Below are 18,566 nucleotides of genomic sequence, written 5' to 3'. Positions count from 1 at the left end.
GTCACCACTGGGTGACAGTGTTGCTTAAAACTTAGAACTTAGAACTTGCAGCTTCTCCATAGAGCCTCAACTCACATACACATTTTAAGACAAATGTTTAATAGACTTTTTTTTTCTACAGACAAAACATTTATCTTAACTATCTTCTATGTGGCCAACAAATGTCACAACATACATTAAAACATTTTCATACTATAGATGCATATTAACAAAAGTCTACGAGAACTAACTCCTATAGTTTGTCAGGTATTTGAAAAAAAGGGGAAAGTCAAGGCAGTTATTTTACACAACAGAAAAGAGGCACCAAGGGCATTTTTATAAGATACTGGGAGTCAAAAAATTAACTGTACTCAGCTCAAAATACAGTATTTCGGAGGTGTGTTACGGAGCGGCCTCAGAAGTTGCACCTTTGGTCCATTAAAGTTCGAGTAGGGTAAACCCTCCCCCATGACCCCAGTAAAGAGGGTGCAGTGAGACAAAGCCCAGTCCCAACATCCAGCTCACAGACTTTGACACCCATTCATAGTGAGTAGGTGAAGGCTTAGGACTGTTCCTTTGTGAAATCGCGAAGCGCTTGAGGGCTCTCTTGCAGACTTTTCGCACTGACGCAGGCTCTGTTTTAGGGAATTAACACTTAACACTAATGTTAAAAAAAAAAAAAAAACTAACTTTGACAGAAGTGGAAGAAAACAATAGCAGCCAAGACGGTTTAGTTCGTTGTCCCATGAAGAGCCAGACAGTATTAATTTGTTTTTACCTAATTTGTTAAAACATTAATAAAATAGAAGCTATTTTGTGATTAACTGAGCAAAAGTCACTCAGTTTTATTAAACTACATCTGAAATATGAGCGTCACACTTAACTGTCAACAATAACAGATACTTCTGCCCCAGCTAACACGATTTTACAAAGTAGCTTTTTGAGCCATTACTCTCCTGCTCTCACATTTTCACTGAGCGCACAAGCGTTTCAAGTCTGAGTTTTGAGTGTTTAGGGCATGAGGCCAGACATTGGGACTGGACTGCAGGGAGCATCTATGAGGAGGCTCTCTTCTCCTCGTATGGAGATTCGTAGACCTCCATGGGTGGGCAGGTGCACACGAGGTGCTGGTCGCCATAGATGTCATCAATCCTGGAGATGCTTGGCCAGAATTTGGTCTCGGGCCTAATGAAGGGCTGTAAAGTAGCAAAGGAGGTGTAATGGTGAGAACAAAGTAGTCAGAGACTTAATGAAATGCAACTAGTCTCAAAAAAGTAGCTGTTACAAAGTGATTTTACTGTTGATCTGCCAATCAATTAAGCATTTCAGCTCTAGTTTTATGTGGTTTTGAGAGGTCTTTAAAATTTCATCGACCACCCTAATATCAGTAATTTGATAATTTGACAGACAGAAAATTAATTTCCACTCAAATACATGGGAAAATTTCTTAACTAAAGCACTTTTTACTAGGCAGAGAAGTTGTACCAGGGAGTGTGTCGTGAAGTCAGAGAGATGAGGACACTCACCAAGGGGAAAGCAGCAAACTCCCTGGAGTAAGGTCTGTCCCAGTTGGAGGACGAGATGCAGGCCAGAGAGTGAGGGGCCATCTGTACACAAACACAAGGTGGATGTTACAGATGGTAGATGTCACATCTTTACATTGGCCATGTAATGTGTCTTTTTACCTCGAACAAAGAGACAAATTATTCTGGCAGCGCACCTTGAGTGGGTTGATGCGGGAGTCCATCCTTCCCTCCTCAATGTCTGCGATCTCCTGACGGATACCGAGCAAGGCATCGCAGAACCGGTCCATCTCAGCCTTGTCCTCTGACTCTGTTGGCTCGATCATGAGTGTACCAGACACTGGCCATGACATGGTTGGTGCGTGGAAACCTGAACACAGTATTTTAAAAAAACCATCCCCAAATCAGAAACCACTTTAGTTGGTTATAATTTAATATGCAGGGGTTTCCCTAAAAAACACTATGTATAAACTTGTCAATAACAACTTGATCCACTTGAGGTGTGTTGCGGTGTAGTTATTTGCTGAGACCCTGCACTTTCTTATTTGCGTCTTATTTTGCTGCGTTCATGATATTTCTGTGCTGCAACTATTGTTCTCGCCTCTCTTGCCCTCTCTAGCTCCCTCTGTTGACCACACACACTCTCTTTCTCTAGCTCCCTAAACATTTTTTGACCTCACTGGGTCTTGCTTGCTCTCTCTCTACCTTTCTAGCTCTCTCTATGTGAGCGTCACTTTCTCTCTAGCTCCCTCGACCACTATCTCTCTCTTTCTCACTGACCTCTCTCGACCACTCACTTCCTTAACTACTCTCTTTCTCTTGCTCGCTCTTATAAACCCAAAAATCAGAATGAACGTATTGGTTTAAATAAGGTATAATCCTGTACAATCAATGCGTAGTACAGGGCACCATATATATTTTCTGTTGATGTTAGGGAAGAATGTAGATAATTCTACCTACCATAATCCTGCAGCCTCTTGGCCACATCGACAGCCTCTATATTGGCAGTTTTCTTGAATGGCCTCACATCCAGAATGAACTCATGGGCTACAAAACCTGTTCAGAGAAATGCAAGAACACAAGGGAGAACATTTAGCTGATTGTATCGCTTAGAAGCATTAAGTCATTTAAAACTGAAGTGTAGAAATCAGCTCAGCATATACTGATAGAAACAATGCTTTCAGTTGCCTTACCTTTCCTGCCTCTGAATAGGATTTTATAGTGACCTTCCAGCCTCTTGGCCATGTAGTTGGCGTTGAGGATGGCCACCTCTGTGGCATGAAGCAGTCCCTTGGCTCCCATCATCTAAAACACCACACAGGAGTGATGTCAGCAGTAATTTTCACTGATCAAATGAAGAATACATTATACTAATGTAATGAAAATAATAATTCCTTTAATTGATGGTAATTCATGTAAAGATTCAGACCCATGATAACACAAAAAGTCTCTATATGCAGACACTAACACTGACGCTGATTCATGTAGCTGAGGTTCTGCTAAAATGTCCATGTAACATTTTCAGTTGAAACACCTCAGTAAATTCTTGTTTGGATAAAGACACAATGAGAGAGCTTATGGACAAGCTGGAAAGAACATTCTATTCAGGACTGACCTCGCCATCAGTCATCCAGGTCGAAACATGTTTAAAACTATCAAATTAAAGGCAACAGTAAAAAAAAATGTCCTGAAAACACTTAGCTTACTAGCTTAGCTCCTCTAAAGCTAATTATCATGACATCCTGCCAGTCCTTCCCAGGCAGTTTAACACAACTTCACACTTGAGTTCATGTGACTCTGACATTAAATTCACATGACAGTCAGGTCAGGACTTTAACAGCTCTTATGTGACAGCAACATGTGAAGACCCAAAGACGACTGCTACAGGGTTAAAATCACACGATCAATAAGCTTTGACTGTTGACTGTCCACCATGTCTCTGTCAATATGCTTTTGCTTCAGAATTGTACTCTACTTTTATTTTCTTTCTTTTCTCTACTTACTTTTCCTTTCTTTCCTTTCTTTACCTTGCTTCTTTACTGTCTTTACTTTTCTTTACTTTCTTACCTACTTCTGTACTTCCTTCCGTACTTCATCACACCTTCACTCACTCCTTCTCCTTGTGTCCTTCATGACATGTTTCATAACGTTTGACTTTGGTCGTTAAGAGCACAATGCTGTCTTAAACACAGATATCACCGATTGTCTGTGCTGACCTTAATATAAGCCCAGGAGATTGGCAGGATGGCACTGGAGCCCCAGGGGGCGGCGCTGATGGTGCCCAGTGAGCTGCTAGCATTGATCGACTGCATGGCGACCACTGGGTGGCTCGGCAGGAATGGGGCGAGGTGGGCCTTCCTGGTGAGGAGAAGATGAATGTCATGAGAACATACTGTCAAGTTCAAACCCATTTTCTTAATTAATGCAAGTTGATTTCACCTGTTTATACAGTATAAACATGCAGGTGAGTGCATATACTGAAGACATTATTTCACTGACAATCACCTGAGCCTTAAATCTCAGCATAATGCCAATGTTTGGATGTACACACACAGGTCTGAGTCTTGCGTTTTTTAGTTATATTCTGACTCACACTCCAATTGGCCCCATGCCGGGTCCTCCTCCACCATGAGGGATGCAAAAGGTTTTGTGCAGGTTCAGATGAGACACGTCAGAGCCGTAATCTCCAGGACGACACAAACCCACCTGGAAGACAGGGCAAGGAAGACAAATTAACAATCAGCTGAGATAAGGGGAGGTGGAGGTGTATTTAACTAAAAAAAAACAGTGGCGGGCAAAGAGAATAACCAGAGTAAATTAGGGCATTGCTTTACTGAACCCCTCTGAAATGAAGGTCATTTGAGGAGTATATACCTATAACTTTAATACCCATTTAAAAAAAATTAATGAAAACATTTAAAATATTGTAGTATTCCAAGTACAAGCTTTTCCATCCTACCATCTCACCACTGCACTGCATTGTTCAATGCAAAATTAAATATAGAAAGTTATCTCAGATTCCTCAATTTGCTCTTGGCCAGTTATTTGTGTCCTATGACTGGTTACTACCAGTAAAAGAGGAGGAAGTTTGCATTTTAAAAGTCAGACTTGCAGACCCTGACCCCTCTGTCAGGGATTGGTGGAGGTAGTATTGGCGTAAAACCACAATCTGCATATTATAGAGACCAAAGGTCATTTATTTACAGCATAATAGCACACATCTATTAACCTTTAACCTATTAGTCTTCAGTTTTCACTAGTAATATTTTACATTCCATGAATGGCATTCATACATTTTACTTTCCACACAGAGTATCAGAAATGTCACAGTGCTGTTTCTTCTCTCACCTGGGCGTTCATGTTGGCACCATCCAGGTACACCTGGCCACCGTTCTCATGAATAAGATCACATATGTCTCTGATGTGCTCCTCAAACACACCAAAGGTGGAGGGGTAGGTGATCATCATGGCCGCCAGGCTCGCCTTATGTTTGTCCACCTGTGAGTTTGAAGAGAAAAAAACATTCATTAAAAATAGATTGTAGAGGGCCACCACAGGAGCCAAGGGGTTAAAGATGACAAGTATAAACCATAAACCATGGAGGTCTAGTGAAAAAAACTTTTAAAATTTTACCTGCAACATCTGCATTGTGATATTATAAATGTAAGAGATGTCACATTGATACCTCTTTCTAGGTTTGTTAACATTTTTTGCTTAAAATCAACTGCCTTTTATGTGCTCCTTAAATTCCATCACATAGACAACAAACATATTCAAACCAAACTGTAGTAGAGGATTATGGAGAATAGTTAGTTAATATGTTAGTTCATGTAAAGAATCACTCTTTGCATAAATCATTCAAAATTGATCTTCGTGTAAAACCAGTAGAAAAGAGCAGATCAGCTCTCACCAGGGCCTTGAGGTGTGCCAGATCAATGTTGCCATCTTTGTCCACCTCCACCACCTGAACCTTCATGCCAGCCATCTGAGCACTGGCTGGGTTGGTGCCATGGGCTGACTTGGGGATCAAACAGACCTGGAGTGAAGGGACAAATATTAATATGGCAGGAAAGAGTGAAAACCAAATGCCTGAGTAAGTAAAGAAGACAACACTGAGTATGAAGAAGTTGTATTGTAGTGCAGCCTGGATGTAAATTATGCTTTTATTCAATGTATGTAAAAACATAGAATCCCAGTATACAGTCAGGCTAGGACTGCAGGATAATCTCTCATTAACTGAGAATAGAAGAACAGAACATCCTCAGATTAAGTCAGGATGGTGATAAGATGATCGGGTAGGACGTTTAAATTCAACTGTGTTACTTTGTACAGAAAGGAGATTTTCAAAAAGCCATGGATGGAAAGTTTAAAGCCAAAATACATAAAGTTCAAAATCAAAAATAGCTAATAAGTGTTCACTCAGCCTCTCAACAGTTAATAAATATATTGTAAAATTTATATTGCAAAATTAATAATGATAAATAATTTCTTTTAACAAAAGCAGGGCTTTTAAGGGTTTAGTCTGTGTGGGAAAATGCTGCAACTCCTTTTGGTTGAATTTTGATCCTGCCAACACCCACCACTGTTACTAATGAGTAACCTGCCTTCAGGTCACTAATTGATTTTATCCCTTATTAGGGTGACACTTCTGGCATTTTGCAACTTAGTCACACAAGGAAACTGGGGCACTTAGACCTGTGGGTTGGGTAACGTTGACATATGACTGACTGGGAACACAGTGCTGTCACTCCAGTAAATTGCAGTTGTCAAAGTCTTAAAACCTCCAAATATGGAATCTTGAAAGCAGGCAACCTATGGTGGGATCGCAGTGTTTTCAGCCCCTTTGTTTGCACAAACGGTTGTTAGTTTGGACCTTGACTGTTTCAAGGGATCAGGCCACTATCTAAGATGTACTTATGAGGGAGCTACTAAAAACAAAGGCCAAATTACAGTGCAAGAGAAGGAAAAAGGTTGAGTCAGCGAGTCTTTAATCTAAGGTGGTGTCTTATCTCGCCTTATCCCAGAACTACCACCAATCAGCATATCAGGATACTGGAGGACTGTTAGGAACTCATGCTGATAAGACTTATGTACTAATGCTCTTCATTAACATCTGTCAGTAGGAATTCAGTCAGCATAATCAAAGGAACTACTGGTGATAAATCATCGTTACATATTGCCTTGTAACTATGGCCAGAATAATACAATGTATATCTAAGAATAGCAATGAAATCATTGTTTCATTTCTTTTAGAGAAAGACACATCCTTTTGAAAAACAGGGAGATTTTAAGGTTTCACTTTTAACTGAGCAGAGGTTCCATTCATTTTTTCATGAGCTTTAGGTTTATATGTTTTTGGCTTCTTTCATCCTCTCTTTAGGTGAATTTTAATTGCTTCCCTGCTTAGAGTTGGATCAGAGGATTGATACTGCTCTCATGTCTGTGCATCAAACATGAAGCTACAGCCAGGAGAGGGTCAGCTTAGTTTAATATTAAGACTGACTACCGTGGTTCTGTTCAGAAGTAGCAAAATCTGGTTACCAGCACCTCTAAAGCTTGATAATTAACACATTATTTCTCATTTGTTTGCTGGTTGTAGCTTCCAATTTAATGTACAGACATGAGAGTGGTATTTATTTTCTCATAAATTCTTAGCAAGAAAGCTAATTTCCCAAAATGTCTAACTATTCCTTTAAGCGTGTTTTCCTCTCCAAATTTCTGAGGTTAAGTGAACATGATTTTAATCCTAACATTCCTTTGTGTTGTTTGCTTGAGGTGCAGATAATCTATTCAGTCAGTTAAAACACATTGGGTAACAGAATCAGATAAAAGCCTTAAGTGTTATTAAACCTTATTACTTTCAACATAACACTAATTCATACTGTTTTTTGGTATGATTGCTGTCCAATTAAGACTTTTTTTTTCTCTCAACAGCAGCACACTTACACTTCTTGAGCTCTCTCCCTTTGAGTTCAGGTAGGCTTTTATGGCAGCCAGGCCAGCATATTCTCCCTGAGCACCACTGCAAGGAAAGGCAAACACACCGTGGTCATGTATCACACAGACACACACACACACATCCTTAACTCAGCACAGTTCAAAGACCAGTCTGCAGACATTACCAAAAGGGGAGAGAAAAATGGGATGGAAAGCTAGCTGCATGATAACTCTCTGGGCCATTGTAGCTTGGTGTGCTACTCATAAACCCACTGCTGCTGATAAGTGGCGATAGACAGCAAGTATTTTTAGAGTAAAGTAGGTTTGTGCTTGATAAGCTGAAACCTGAAATATCCTTTTATATATATGATACCGTCTCTGCTTTTCTTCTCTCAATCAAAAGAGCTAAAAATTGTTGACAGACAGGAACAATTTAAAAAAGGACACAATATAAATTCAGTGAATTTCAAATTTGGCAGCTTCGAGGCTTCTTGAGAACAGCTTAGTAAAAGGAAAACAAGACTAACAGTCTCAGTCATGCTAACATCTCTGTGAGATTGTACAACAGTTCTTTCAGCTAAATGCTACCGTCAGCATGTTAACATGCTCACATCTGCAATGCTAATATGCTGATCGGGTATGAGGTTTACTATGTTCTTAGTTTAGCACATTAGCATGCTACTATTTGCAACTGAGGCCAATGTACATGCAATTAGTTTTGCAGGTATTTTAAAACCGTTTTAAATTTCTGACCTAATGGCGATGCAATCTGGGAAAGTGAAGGGGTCACAGTTCATTCTGGAGGTAACATTGCATGTCTCTAGCAAATTTCATTGCAACTCATCCATCAGTTGTTGAGATGTTTTAGTTTAGGCCAAAGTAGTGGACAAGCCAAATGTGCAATGATGCTAGCAATACTAAAATTAAAATACACCATTGTTGATATTCTATTTAAGAATTGGTCAGAGCTAGAGGTTGGGAACTGGGGGCCAGTGGGCAGCATTTAGGTGTAGGCCTGAGTAGTGTTAAGAAAGAGTCTCTGCTGCAACAAATACTATATATACAGATTTATGCTCTTACCTGTTTGGCTGGAAGGAGATTTTGTCATAGCCCGTCACCTCGCAGAGGTCCTTCTCCAGCTGTCTGAAAAGTTTCTGGTAGCCCTCAGCCTGATCCAGAGGCACAAAGGGGTGGATGTTGGCAAACTCCCTCCAGGTGATGGGCTAAAATAGAAGAGGACAGCAGTGAGCTGAAAAGAGTAGCAAGAACTTTCCAAAACTACTACATCTTAGTTTTGAGGATGTCTAATTTGTTATACAGATGTAACACTAAATCGGATTGAATTACTCACCATGAGTTCTGAAGAACTATTCAGTTTCATGGTGCAGGAGCCCTAAGGAGGAGAAGGAAAACAACATTTTACCACCACATAAGCCTTACATAGGCCATGATATGAATTTCAACTGTTCTGAATGTATTGTTTGACTTAAGGTCGCACTAACCAGTGGTATCATGCTGTGCACCAGGGAGATGTCCTTGTTCTCCAGGCGCTTCATGTATCGCACAATGTTGGTCTCAGAGTGATAACTGGAGACACAGATCAACCAGAGAGACATAAGTTGGTTAAACTAAGGTCATTAATCTCTGATGTCAATATCTAATATAACAGTTAGTAGTAGTAGGAAATTGACTATTCTTTTAAAGTGCATTATTGTGCAAAAGTTTCTTATCCATCACACAATCAGAGTGGCATCTGATCAGCCCCACATTCACTCTACAGCAAGACAGCAAGCTAAATCATACAGCCAGAGTCATCTTTACCAAGAATCTTGAAGTGTAGGAACTTTCTGTACACTAGCTGATCATGACATTATTTTTGAAAGCATCCTAACTTGACAATTAATACCTAAACCTTTTGCACAGTACTGTATGTCACAGTGATTAGAGAATAAACTGAGGACTTAGACATTAGAGGCCCTGATTGTCTTTATGGTACTAATAAAGATAAAATGCTCTACTTTTTGCCAACAAAAAGGCTTGTGTTGCCACTAAGGGTCTTATTTTTACTATTGAAAACCCTTTTCTACTGCACAAATAATTAGCTTAAAAAACACAAAATTCTTGATCTATCAGGAACAGCACATCCTTTGTCTTTTAATAAACTAAACCAGTGGAGTTGCTGAAGGATGGGGATGATGTGATGTGGTGATAATGCGAGTGGCAGAATTTTGGACCAGTTGAAGCTTATGGAGGGACTTTTTGAGGGAGGCCAAAGAGGAGAGAGTTGCAGTAATCAATGTCAGAGGTGACGAGGCAGTGGACAAGGATGGAGGCAACATGAGGGGTGAGGGAGGGCCGGAGTCGATTAATGTTATGTAGATGGAAGTATGCAGACCAGGTGATGAAGCAGTGGAAATGGATATTGAATTTACAGAAGATATTGCCAAGGGGGAGAAGGTAAGTGATAAAGAGAAGGGGCCCCAGGACAGAGCCCTTGGGCACTCCTGTAGTGACTGGGAAGAGGTCGGATTTGAAGGATTTCAGCTGTATGAACTGAGTGCAGTAGGGGTTAATTACATGACATTTTTGGGCTAGTATAACATATACCAATTTCAGTATGCAATAATAATAGAAGAAAACTGTGCACTTAAAATGCTTTGAAGCAAATCAACCTTGTGATTATGGAAGTGATAAAACAGCATAATCAAAATCAGTAGCATGCCTAGCAATTGTTATTTATAGCCAAGCATATCATAAAGACATAAACATGGTGTGATGTATGCGCAATACACTATCACTGGCATAGAGCTGCACTATGTGCTATAGTGTTGCAGGTTAACTGAGAATACCAACCTGTTAAAGACCTGGTGTGTGAGGTACTTGCTCGTCCTCTTGAAAGGACTCCCCATGATCCCCTTCACCCGCTCGCCCATCTTCTCAGCAATCAGCTCCTGGAAATTTAGCATTTTAAATTAAAGCAGGTGGCACTTTACTTTAAAACTACATCTATAAATAACAATCACTGTGCTGCCCTGAAGCAAAGATACAGACATAACTAATATCTAAAAGACGCCAGTGAGAGAAAAACAAACGACGTACAGCTGACGATTCACAGCCAAAGACCCAGAGCAAGTCATCCAAGTCCCTCTCAGTCACCGTCTCATCCAGAGAGACGCCCAACTGTTGAGAGAAAAGCAGAGAGAAATTATTAGGTGCATCGAAGTCTCCTTTTGCTCTCATTTTTGTGCAGTGTGTCCAGTTCTGCTGCTGACTAAACACATTCCTCCATATTCAATGATAGTTACCAATTACCACAGCTACTGAAAAGTAATGTTTATATAACTTTGATATGGATGGAAACAATGTTTTGCTTGAGCACAGACAAAACACACATCATTCAATATCCTTTTAAAAGTGTCAACCCCAATTTTGGTTTAAAAATTGCCACAGAAAGCAGAAGGCCAAAGGCATCTTGGATGTTTGCCACAGATGGATGGGAAATGGTTAGTTTTTATCAACCAGGTAAATAAAATGTTCTTAAGCCATGGAGTTTCAATTACGTTCATTTAGTGAAAGGAAGAGTGGTCTCTAACTTGATTTTTTGAAAAAAGACAAAAGCTGTCTGCTGTTACCTCATGGTGCTGCAAAAATGGCAAAACAATTGCTTGCAAATTATGTGAAAAAAAAGTTCCACCCCAACGTCTATGGTCAGTTAAAAGGTTACCAATAACATAAATGATTCTCACCACTCCCTCACTGTAGACTCGCAGGTTTATCTCCCTCTGCATGGCTCTCTCTAGGATGTCTTTGGCTGCCACGCTACAGTTGATCTTTAAGGTGTCGAAGAACATCTCACTGTGCAGCCGGTGTCCTGCTCTCTTTAGGCCTGAAAGCAAGTGTGGGGGTCAACAGTTATACACTGTTCATTTTTTTAGACAGATAAATAACTGTATAAATGTGTTTATCTATTCATGGAGGATGGAACTAGACAATTCAGACAAAACTTGAAAAGGTGACATAACTCACCACAAATTAATGGCACAAAATCACACCATTTACAGCAGTGAGGGCACTATATTTTTTCATTCAATCATTTCTTTCTTTTATCTAACAGGCCATGTGTAGTAATTTGGAAGACAATTGAATGAATAAAAATTGAATGAAAATGATCCTGCTACTGAATCAATAAAAAACTTGACTGCCAGTCAAAAAAAAAAACAAAAACAACGTTTACCTTCAGCAAGGATTAGAGCAGCATTGTGTGTCCTCTCAGCAATGTGTTTGAGTCCCTGAGGACCATGATAGAGTGTATACATAGCAGCCATGTTGGCCAGCAGAGCCTAGGAGGATGAACAACAGGTATGTTAACATTTTTTGACCCAAAAATGCAAACGAAAATACACAATTAACTATTTTTTACTAACTATTTATTACAGCAATGATAAAAAAAAAATCTTACATGTCAACTCACTGACTGACAGAGATTACAGATACATAAAACACACACATTCTCACATAATAGTTCAAAATTATTTCACTCCTTTACTTTGTTTATTTTTATGTGGAAATGATAAAACCGTACAAAATGTCAACGTGGTCATACCTGTGCAGTGCAGATGTTACTGGTTGCTTTGTCTCTGCGGATGTGCTGCTCTCTGGTCTGCAAAGCGAGCCGATACACTTCCTTACCAGCTGCATCCCTGAAATGTAAGTATGTTTTTTTTAAACAGTCTCCAAAGAAAAGCTTTTGAGTTTCTTCCACTGGTTTTAATATTAAGCCCTGTCATTTTATTAGGTGCGCAATGGACTTCCCTCCCAGGAAATAAAATTTATTGTCTCACCTGGTGACACCAACCATTCTGCCAGGCATCATCCGGACCAGGTTGTCCTTAACAGCGAAGAAGGCAGCATGTGGACCGCCATAGCAGAGAGGAACCCCAAACCTCTGAGAGCTGCCCAGTGCAACATCAACACCAAACTCCCCAGGAGGACGAAGCACACAGAGAGCTAGCAAATCTGTGGCACAGCAAACCAGGGCCTGGCCAGGGGAAGAAATATGAAGTAAGCCACAGTATTTGGTCATAAAAAGACTTTTCCAATTAATCTTGTTGTGTTTTGTAGTCATGACACATAAATGTCAGGAATTTGCATTGATAGTATCCTAGGTGTGTGTCCACCCCCCAACCACAATAAGTGATGGAAAAAATTACTAAAGCTAACTGTAACCTGTCAAATCTCAATACTAGATTATACGTGTCCCAGCCTTCTGACTTAAGCTCCACAAAGCCAATTCTCCTGTGTAAATATACAGCTGTGTCATCGGTATAAAACTTTATGTTTTTAAGTTAATTTTGTGGGCATTTTCTCTTACCCCTCCTTTGTGTGCACGGTCCACAAGTGCAGTGAAGTCTTCCACCCTGCCATCAGTGTCTGGATACTGGAAAAGCACGCCGCTCACATCCTTCCCACTAAAGTCCATCTCATGAGGCAACTTCAGTACTGTTTTCACCCCAATGTAGCTGCAACAGAGCAGTCAAAGCTTGAAGGTATGTTGCTTAAAAAAAGAGACATTATTAATTTCTGTTTAAGGAAAGGTGTTTGTAGTGGTTTTCTGTTTTCAATTTCTAAAATAATGTCTCATTAATTGATGCAATTTAAAATTTTCCTGTTCATGCATTTGATATCTTTACATATGTATTTTGTTTTGACAGGAAAGCTCATACTCTGATTGTGTGTGCAGTGGAGTACATACTTGGCTCTGGTTTGTACCACAGCAATGGTCTGAGGATGGCAACGTGGGTCAATGTAGAAAGTCCTTCTTTTGTTCTGTCTGTGAATAGTAACGACAAATAACTGGTGAAGAGTGACTAATGTGGCCAAAGCTGCTGATTCACCATGCAGTTAAATTCCATTTCAAAACACAATCTGAATAGCATGACTGTTCTCCATGTTACCACTTGCATTTCTGATCTTGTAAATACCTGTGGCAGAGCTGCATGGCTTCGGCAGCAGCCGTGCCCTCGTCGAGCAGGGAAGCGTTGGCCACAGGCATGCCTGTGATGTCACAGATCATGGTTTGATAGTTGAGGAGGGACTCCAGGCGACCCTGGGAGACCTCAGGCTGGTAAGGCGTGTACTGAGTCACCCTGAGAACAAGACACACGCTATGAATCAAAAGAGCGAGTCTGGACACGAGGACAATAGCGCAAAGTTGGTGGTATTCAAGGAACCGAGACGGGACAGTGGAATGCATTGTATGTCTCCCCCGATTGTTGAATTGTTTTTGGGTCAAAGAAAATCTTGTTCAGCAAAAAGCATGAAAGAGGTGCCTCATCGGATCTCATGTGAGTAAAGTCTGCAAGTCACACGGCTTCCTATTAAAACCACGTTACTGTGCACCACAGCAATTTAGCTCTAAATGAGTAACCAAACCTTTTGAGGAAACATCATTAGTTATCTGTGACCATATCAGAGTGGAAAAAATCTAATCTCCAGTAGTTTTCTCCTGAAGTAAGGTCAACTGAGGACACTCACCAGCCTGCATTCTCCAGAAGATTACGCTGGATGGGTGGCGGTACTGAGCAGTTGTAGTAGCCCATGCCGATGTAGGACCTCCATACTTTGTTCATTGATGCGATCTTCTGTAAAGACTCCAGAATCTCATTCTCACCTGTGAAATATTTAAAGCGAGACAGTGTAATTGCTGGAAAATATGACTATATGAGGCTATAGTTTCTATATAGTGTCTATATGTCTGTTTTATGTTACCATTCTGGGTGATGCTGCAAATGAATTAACAGAGATGATTAATGGGAATATTTAACTTAATGATGACTTTTGTCTCAATTTGATGGAGTATCTTAATATTTTTGTATTTAATTCACTATATTAACCAAAAACAGACATTCTCATCCATTTCTCAACTGAATTCCTAGAAAATGTAATATATCACAATGCATATTATAATATGAACTGAGTGATACGTTTTGTCTATACTTGCCTACCTGTGCAACATGGGTGTAATTTGGGAAGATTATACAACAACTTCACATTAAGTTGCCAACCAAGATATGGCAAAAGATCTGATGAACAGCGTTATCTCTCATGTGAAACACTGGCTGTATAACTAACAGAGTTAAGAAGATCAGTGTGGCATGCAGTCAGTTAGCGGTGCCATGTGGTCCAGTCAGATCTGCAATGACTGAATAATTCATTGGTTGTAAGAAAATTTGTTGGCATCTATTTTAAGCACAGATGTATTGTTTGAGTCATTTTCCAAGGAACACCAGTTTCACAAAAGTTAGATTTCTCTGCAGGTCTTAGTCTAAAGTTAGAGTAAACTGAATATCTTGGGGGTTTGGACTATTAGTTTGCTTGCCTTGTGGCACAGCGGGCATTCTTTTACTATATTCTATCAATTAATGGAGAAAATAATCTCCAGATTAATGAGTTATGAAAATAATAATTAGTTGCTGCCCTAAATACAGTATAACCCTCCAAACATGTGCAGGAATACACTGTAAACAATATATCGGTAAGGACACATGCACACCCCTCCTCCCATAAAGGAAAGACTTAAACCCATATGACTTCTTTCCTGATGGCCAGTTATTTAGCCTCATTCCCCACTGCTGTAGGGGAGCTCTGCCAGTGCACAACCAGCCTCTGAGATTCCTCTGGCCTTCCTGGCTGCCTAGCAACTCCAAGGAATGGACAATGCCGCCCGTCTGAACCGAGAGCCCGAGAAGAAAGACACCTCATAGTCCTCAGTGGTGAGGGAGGTAGCCAGTATAGTGTGGATATTTACAGCGTCTTCTAAAGGCTAAATGTTGCACTTTCAAGTGTTTGGAGGTGGTGAACCGACAAAATTCAGCACAGAAAATAAAAATTTAGTGATTTGAAGGATTATCAGCAGGTTCAGGGTCAGCCGTTAAGTGTTTATTTTTGTGTGTATGTGTGTGAGTTTGTGTCAGGGGGGAGGACTGCTTTCCCATGGTCCGGGAGTTCTACAGGGCAGCAAAAAAGCCTGATTCAGACCCATCCAGGAGGTCTATTGTTGGAGAGAGAATCCCTCGCTGGCTTTGCAAACCGAAGCCCTCCAAAGCTGAACAAGCAGAAAACCAGCACGGCCTCCAGTTTGTTCCTTCAGCATGGCTTGTTGCATTATGAAAACTGACAGAGTCAAGAGGAGGGGCCGACACAGGGCGGATCAGAGTGACTAGGTGATAGGGAGAAGCCGCAGTACCTGAGGATTAGCAACGTCTATATGTCATACTTAATCTTTTCTAAATTTTGGATTTTCCAGGAGGATCTCTGCTGTGTTAAAACTGACTGTCTCAGGTGAAAGACTTCTTCTGTCGAATAACTTGAGTTTATGGTTCCAGAGTCATTAAAGGCTCTGCAAAAGAGTCATGTCAGCATTTATTAAGGGTGCGCAATCACAAGGTCTCTCCACACACCTTACATTACATAGAATGTGACATGACTGTATTTAGGGCATTAAGCGATCAACAAAAAATGAGTCAGCAACTATTTGAAGGTGAAGTAAGTCATTTTTCTGGCAAAAATGCCAAAAATCCCCTAGTTTCAGCTCCTCATTTGAGAGTTTTTGCTGTGTTTGTTTGTCTGATGTGATAGTAAATGGAATACTTTTGGTTTTGGACTGTTGGTCAGACAAAACAAGATAATTGATACTTTGGCCCTTCAGGAATTGTGGTAGGCATTATTCATTGCTTTGTGATGTTTGATGAACAAACTTCTCAACTTAACTGACAATGAAAAATAATGATTAGTTGCAGCCCTTATTATGCTATAAAAAAAAAAATACTGATTCTGATTCAAATTTGGATTTCAACCTGTGATTAAAATTAAATTAACTGCTTGATTTTACATATTTAAAAGAGTTTTATCTTGTGAAATCTAGAACAATGGAATAGATTTCATTGCATCAAACAACTGGATTGTTTTGACTGACATTATTGCAAATATTCCCAATATAACGGTATTCATTGATATGAAAAGATGTTGTTGTCATTTCTGAGATGATCTCTACCATGCTTCCCAGCCAGACTGCGTTCTTTTAGTCTTGCACATCTGCACACTCAAAACAATGACAGCCCCAGTTTCTCAAATTAACATAAACCTGACTCCAGGCAAAAATATATTTGCATTTGAAAACACTAATTATTTATGTAAATCAGGCATCGTTTAATCAGCTTTCAACGGGGCTTACAATTGACAGAAAAGCACGGATTTAGGGAAGGATTAAATCAACTAGTAAAGCTTTTTAATTTGTTACTTAATCTCTTCCATTGTGTGCTAGAAATCTCCTCTGATAAACCTCTCCATTATTCTGTCTCTAGCTTGTATTTTTGCAGGAAATGAGCCAGAGAGTGAACCTGCTACTGAAATGTACACGCACTGCATATGAAGAAAGGGGTGGGGGGACATCCAGGCAGATCCCATGCAAAACATACCAAAGTCACCTTATTAGGAACCCCCTCGGCTGTGATGTAATGTGAACGCTGTAACCAGATTGAACTGGACTTGGGACCGGAGCTCAAGGCTAAACTTTACACTCCAGTTGCCATCCTATGAGCATCGGCTTCCCAACAGGAGATTGGTGCCGCTCGCCGAGTTTCGCAAAAACAACTCCAAATATGTTCAAAGGAAGACTTAACAGGGGAGAGCGCTCCACGGCACACAATAGAGGTGCAACCTACATTTCAGCCACTCACTTGGCTTCATTCAACGCCCGTTTAATGTGGGAAAGCCTCACCGTGCAAAATAGCTGTTGGATAAATAACCTCTTTTTCACATGCATTTTAATGATATTTGCCAGTTTAAATCGGGGCTTGGCATCACTGCATCGAGGCAGATCGTGCGGTGTTTTAGCAGAGGGATGTAAATGTCACATAAAAGATGGTAATATGTCGGTAACAAATGTATTCAAATGAAGGTAAACTTACAGACTGGATCATCCATTTTCATACTCCACTGCATACGGATGGAGGCTGGAACTGTGTTTTCGATCAACTGGTCGATCGACTGTGAAAAAAAGAAGCGTTTCAATAAATAAAAGCGCGGAAAGCCTGACTGTGAACGCCAAGTAACAGAAATAATCTGCTTAAAGCAAATGTTTTCATGAGATTCTGTTTTACAACAAAGCAATGATGTTTTTGCGCCCTTTTTTTGGCGAGATGAGTAGTAAATCTTACCTCGAGTCCCAGAGCATCCAGCATTTCTCTCTTCTCCCTCTCACCTGGACCGATGTGCCTCTCTGCAAAATCATCATGTCTGGGCAGTATTCTCTCTATCTGTCTGGAGGAGACGGCGGCAGACGTCCTCAGACCCCGGGCTGCTGCGGTCAGGGATGCCCCGCTGTTCCGGATCCTACACTGAAGTTTCCAAACCACGCGGCTCTTGACACTCAGATGCCTGCACGGTGCGCTGGGACTCACCGACTTGGCCAAGAAGATCCCCCAGGACTTGGCGCAGCTCTGCATCTCTAAATCACTTTGCAAGTCAAGTGTGCAGAAACTGGTGAAGCCTTTTTTCCTCCCCTCGCTCAGCAGAGTTTCCCCCCACTGAGACTGATGCGATCCCGACAAGAGACTCTGCCAACTCCTTCAAACTGCAGAGTTTATACAACTGCACAGTTGCACAAGAGCGGGCCAATCAACGCGAAGATGCTGCGTGACGCAGTGACGAGCCCCGGTCAAACAGCTGCTAAACTTTCTCACGTGCCCATCGTCCACTGGCCAAGAAGAGATAAAAAAAACACAGAGGTATCACTCCAGAGATAGGAGGAAGGCTGAATTTCAAACTCCGACTTGAACACTGAGTCCACATAGACTTTAATCGGCGTCTAGGTGTGTCCAGTGATAATGTGTGAATGAGTGTATGAAGGTGAACTGCTGCCTGAGAAATGAGAACACACACTTCCCATTCATCCAGTGGTCAATAAAGTGACATTGGTTGACTAATCAAGTATGATGCTTATTCATTTCATATTTTATGAAGAAATTAGGGATTATGAGACCATGGCCCCTGGGTGCAGCTGTGTGACCCCTGTCTCTTTATATAATTTTGCATCTCTCACTGGTGGTTCTGCATCTTTTTGTGGTG

General features: G+C 40.7%; 1 protein-coding gene across 1 annotated transcript; it reads right to left on the bottom strand.

Annotated features, from left to right (window-relative positions):
* Nucleotides 1-78: 78 nt before the first annotated feature.
* gldc (glycine dehydrogenase (decarboxylating)) lies at nt 79-18,361 on the bottom strand. Its single transcript, XM_018670923.2, has 25 exons — nt 17,657-18,361; nt 17,408-17,486; nt 13,974-14,109; nt 13,421-13,585; nt 13,192-13,269; nt 12,811-12,958; nt 12,281-12,477; nt 12,043-12,139; nt 11,674-11,779; nt 11,186-11,325; nt 10,539-10,619; nt 10,293-10,390; nt 8,942-9,026; nt 8,791-8,832; nt 8,520-8,662; nt 7,449-7,524; nt 5,413-5,538; nt 4,851-5,000; nt 4,096-4,208; nt 3,719-3,860; nt 2,696-2,807; nt 2,463-2,558; nt 1,700-1,872; nt 1,506-1,586; nt 79-1,175 (listed from the first exon to the last, which is right to left on the bottom strand). Exons 1-25 carry the CDS (start codon nt 17,942-17,944, stop codon nt 1,035-1,037), a joined length of 3,093 nt encoding a protein of 1,030 aa, XP_018526439.1. The 5' UTR covers nt 17,945-18,361; the 3' UTR covers nt 79-1,034.
* Nucleotides 18,362-18,566: the final 205 nt, after the last annotated feature.

This window comes from Lates calcarifer, linkage group LG13 (assembly GCF_001640805.2).
Source record: "Lates calcarifer isolate ASB-BC8 linkage group LG13, TLL_Latcal_v3, whole genome shotgun sequence".
NCBI classification, from domain to species: domain Eukaryota; kingdom Metazoa; phylum Chordata; class Actinopteri; family Centropomidae; genus Lates; species Lates calcarifer.
This window is presented reverse-complemented; position numbering and strand designations above follow the sequence as displayed.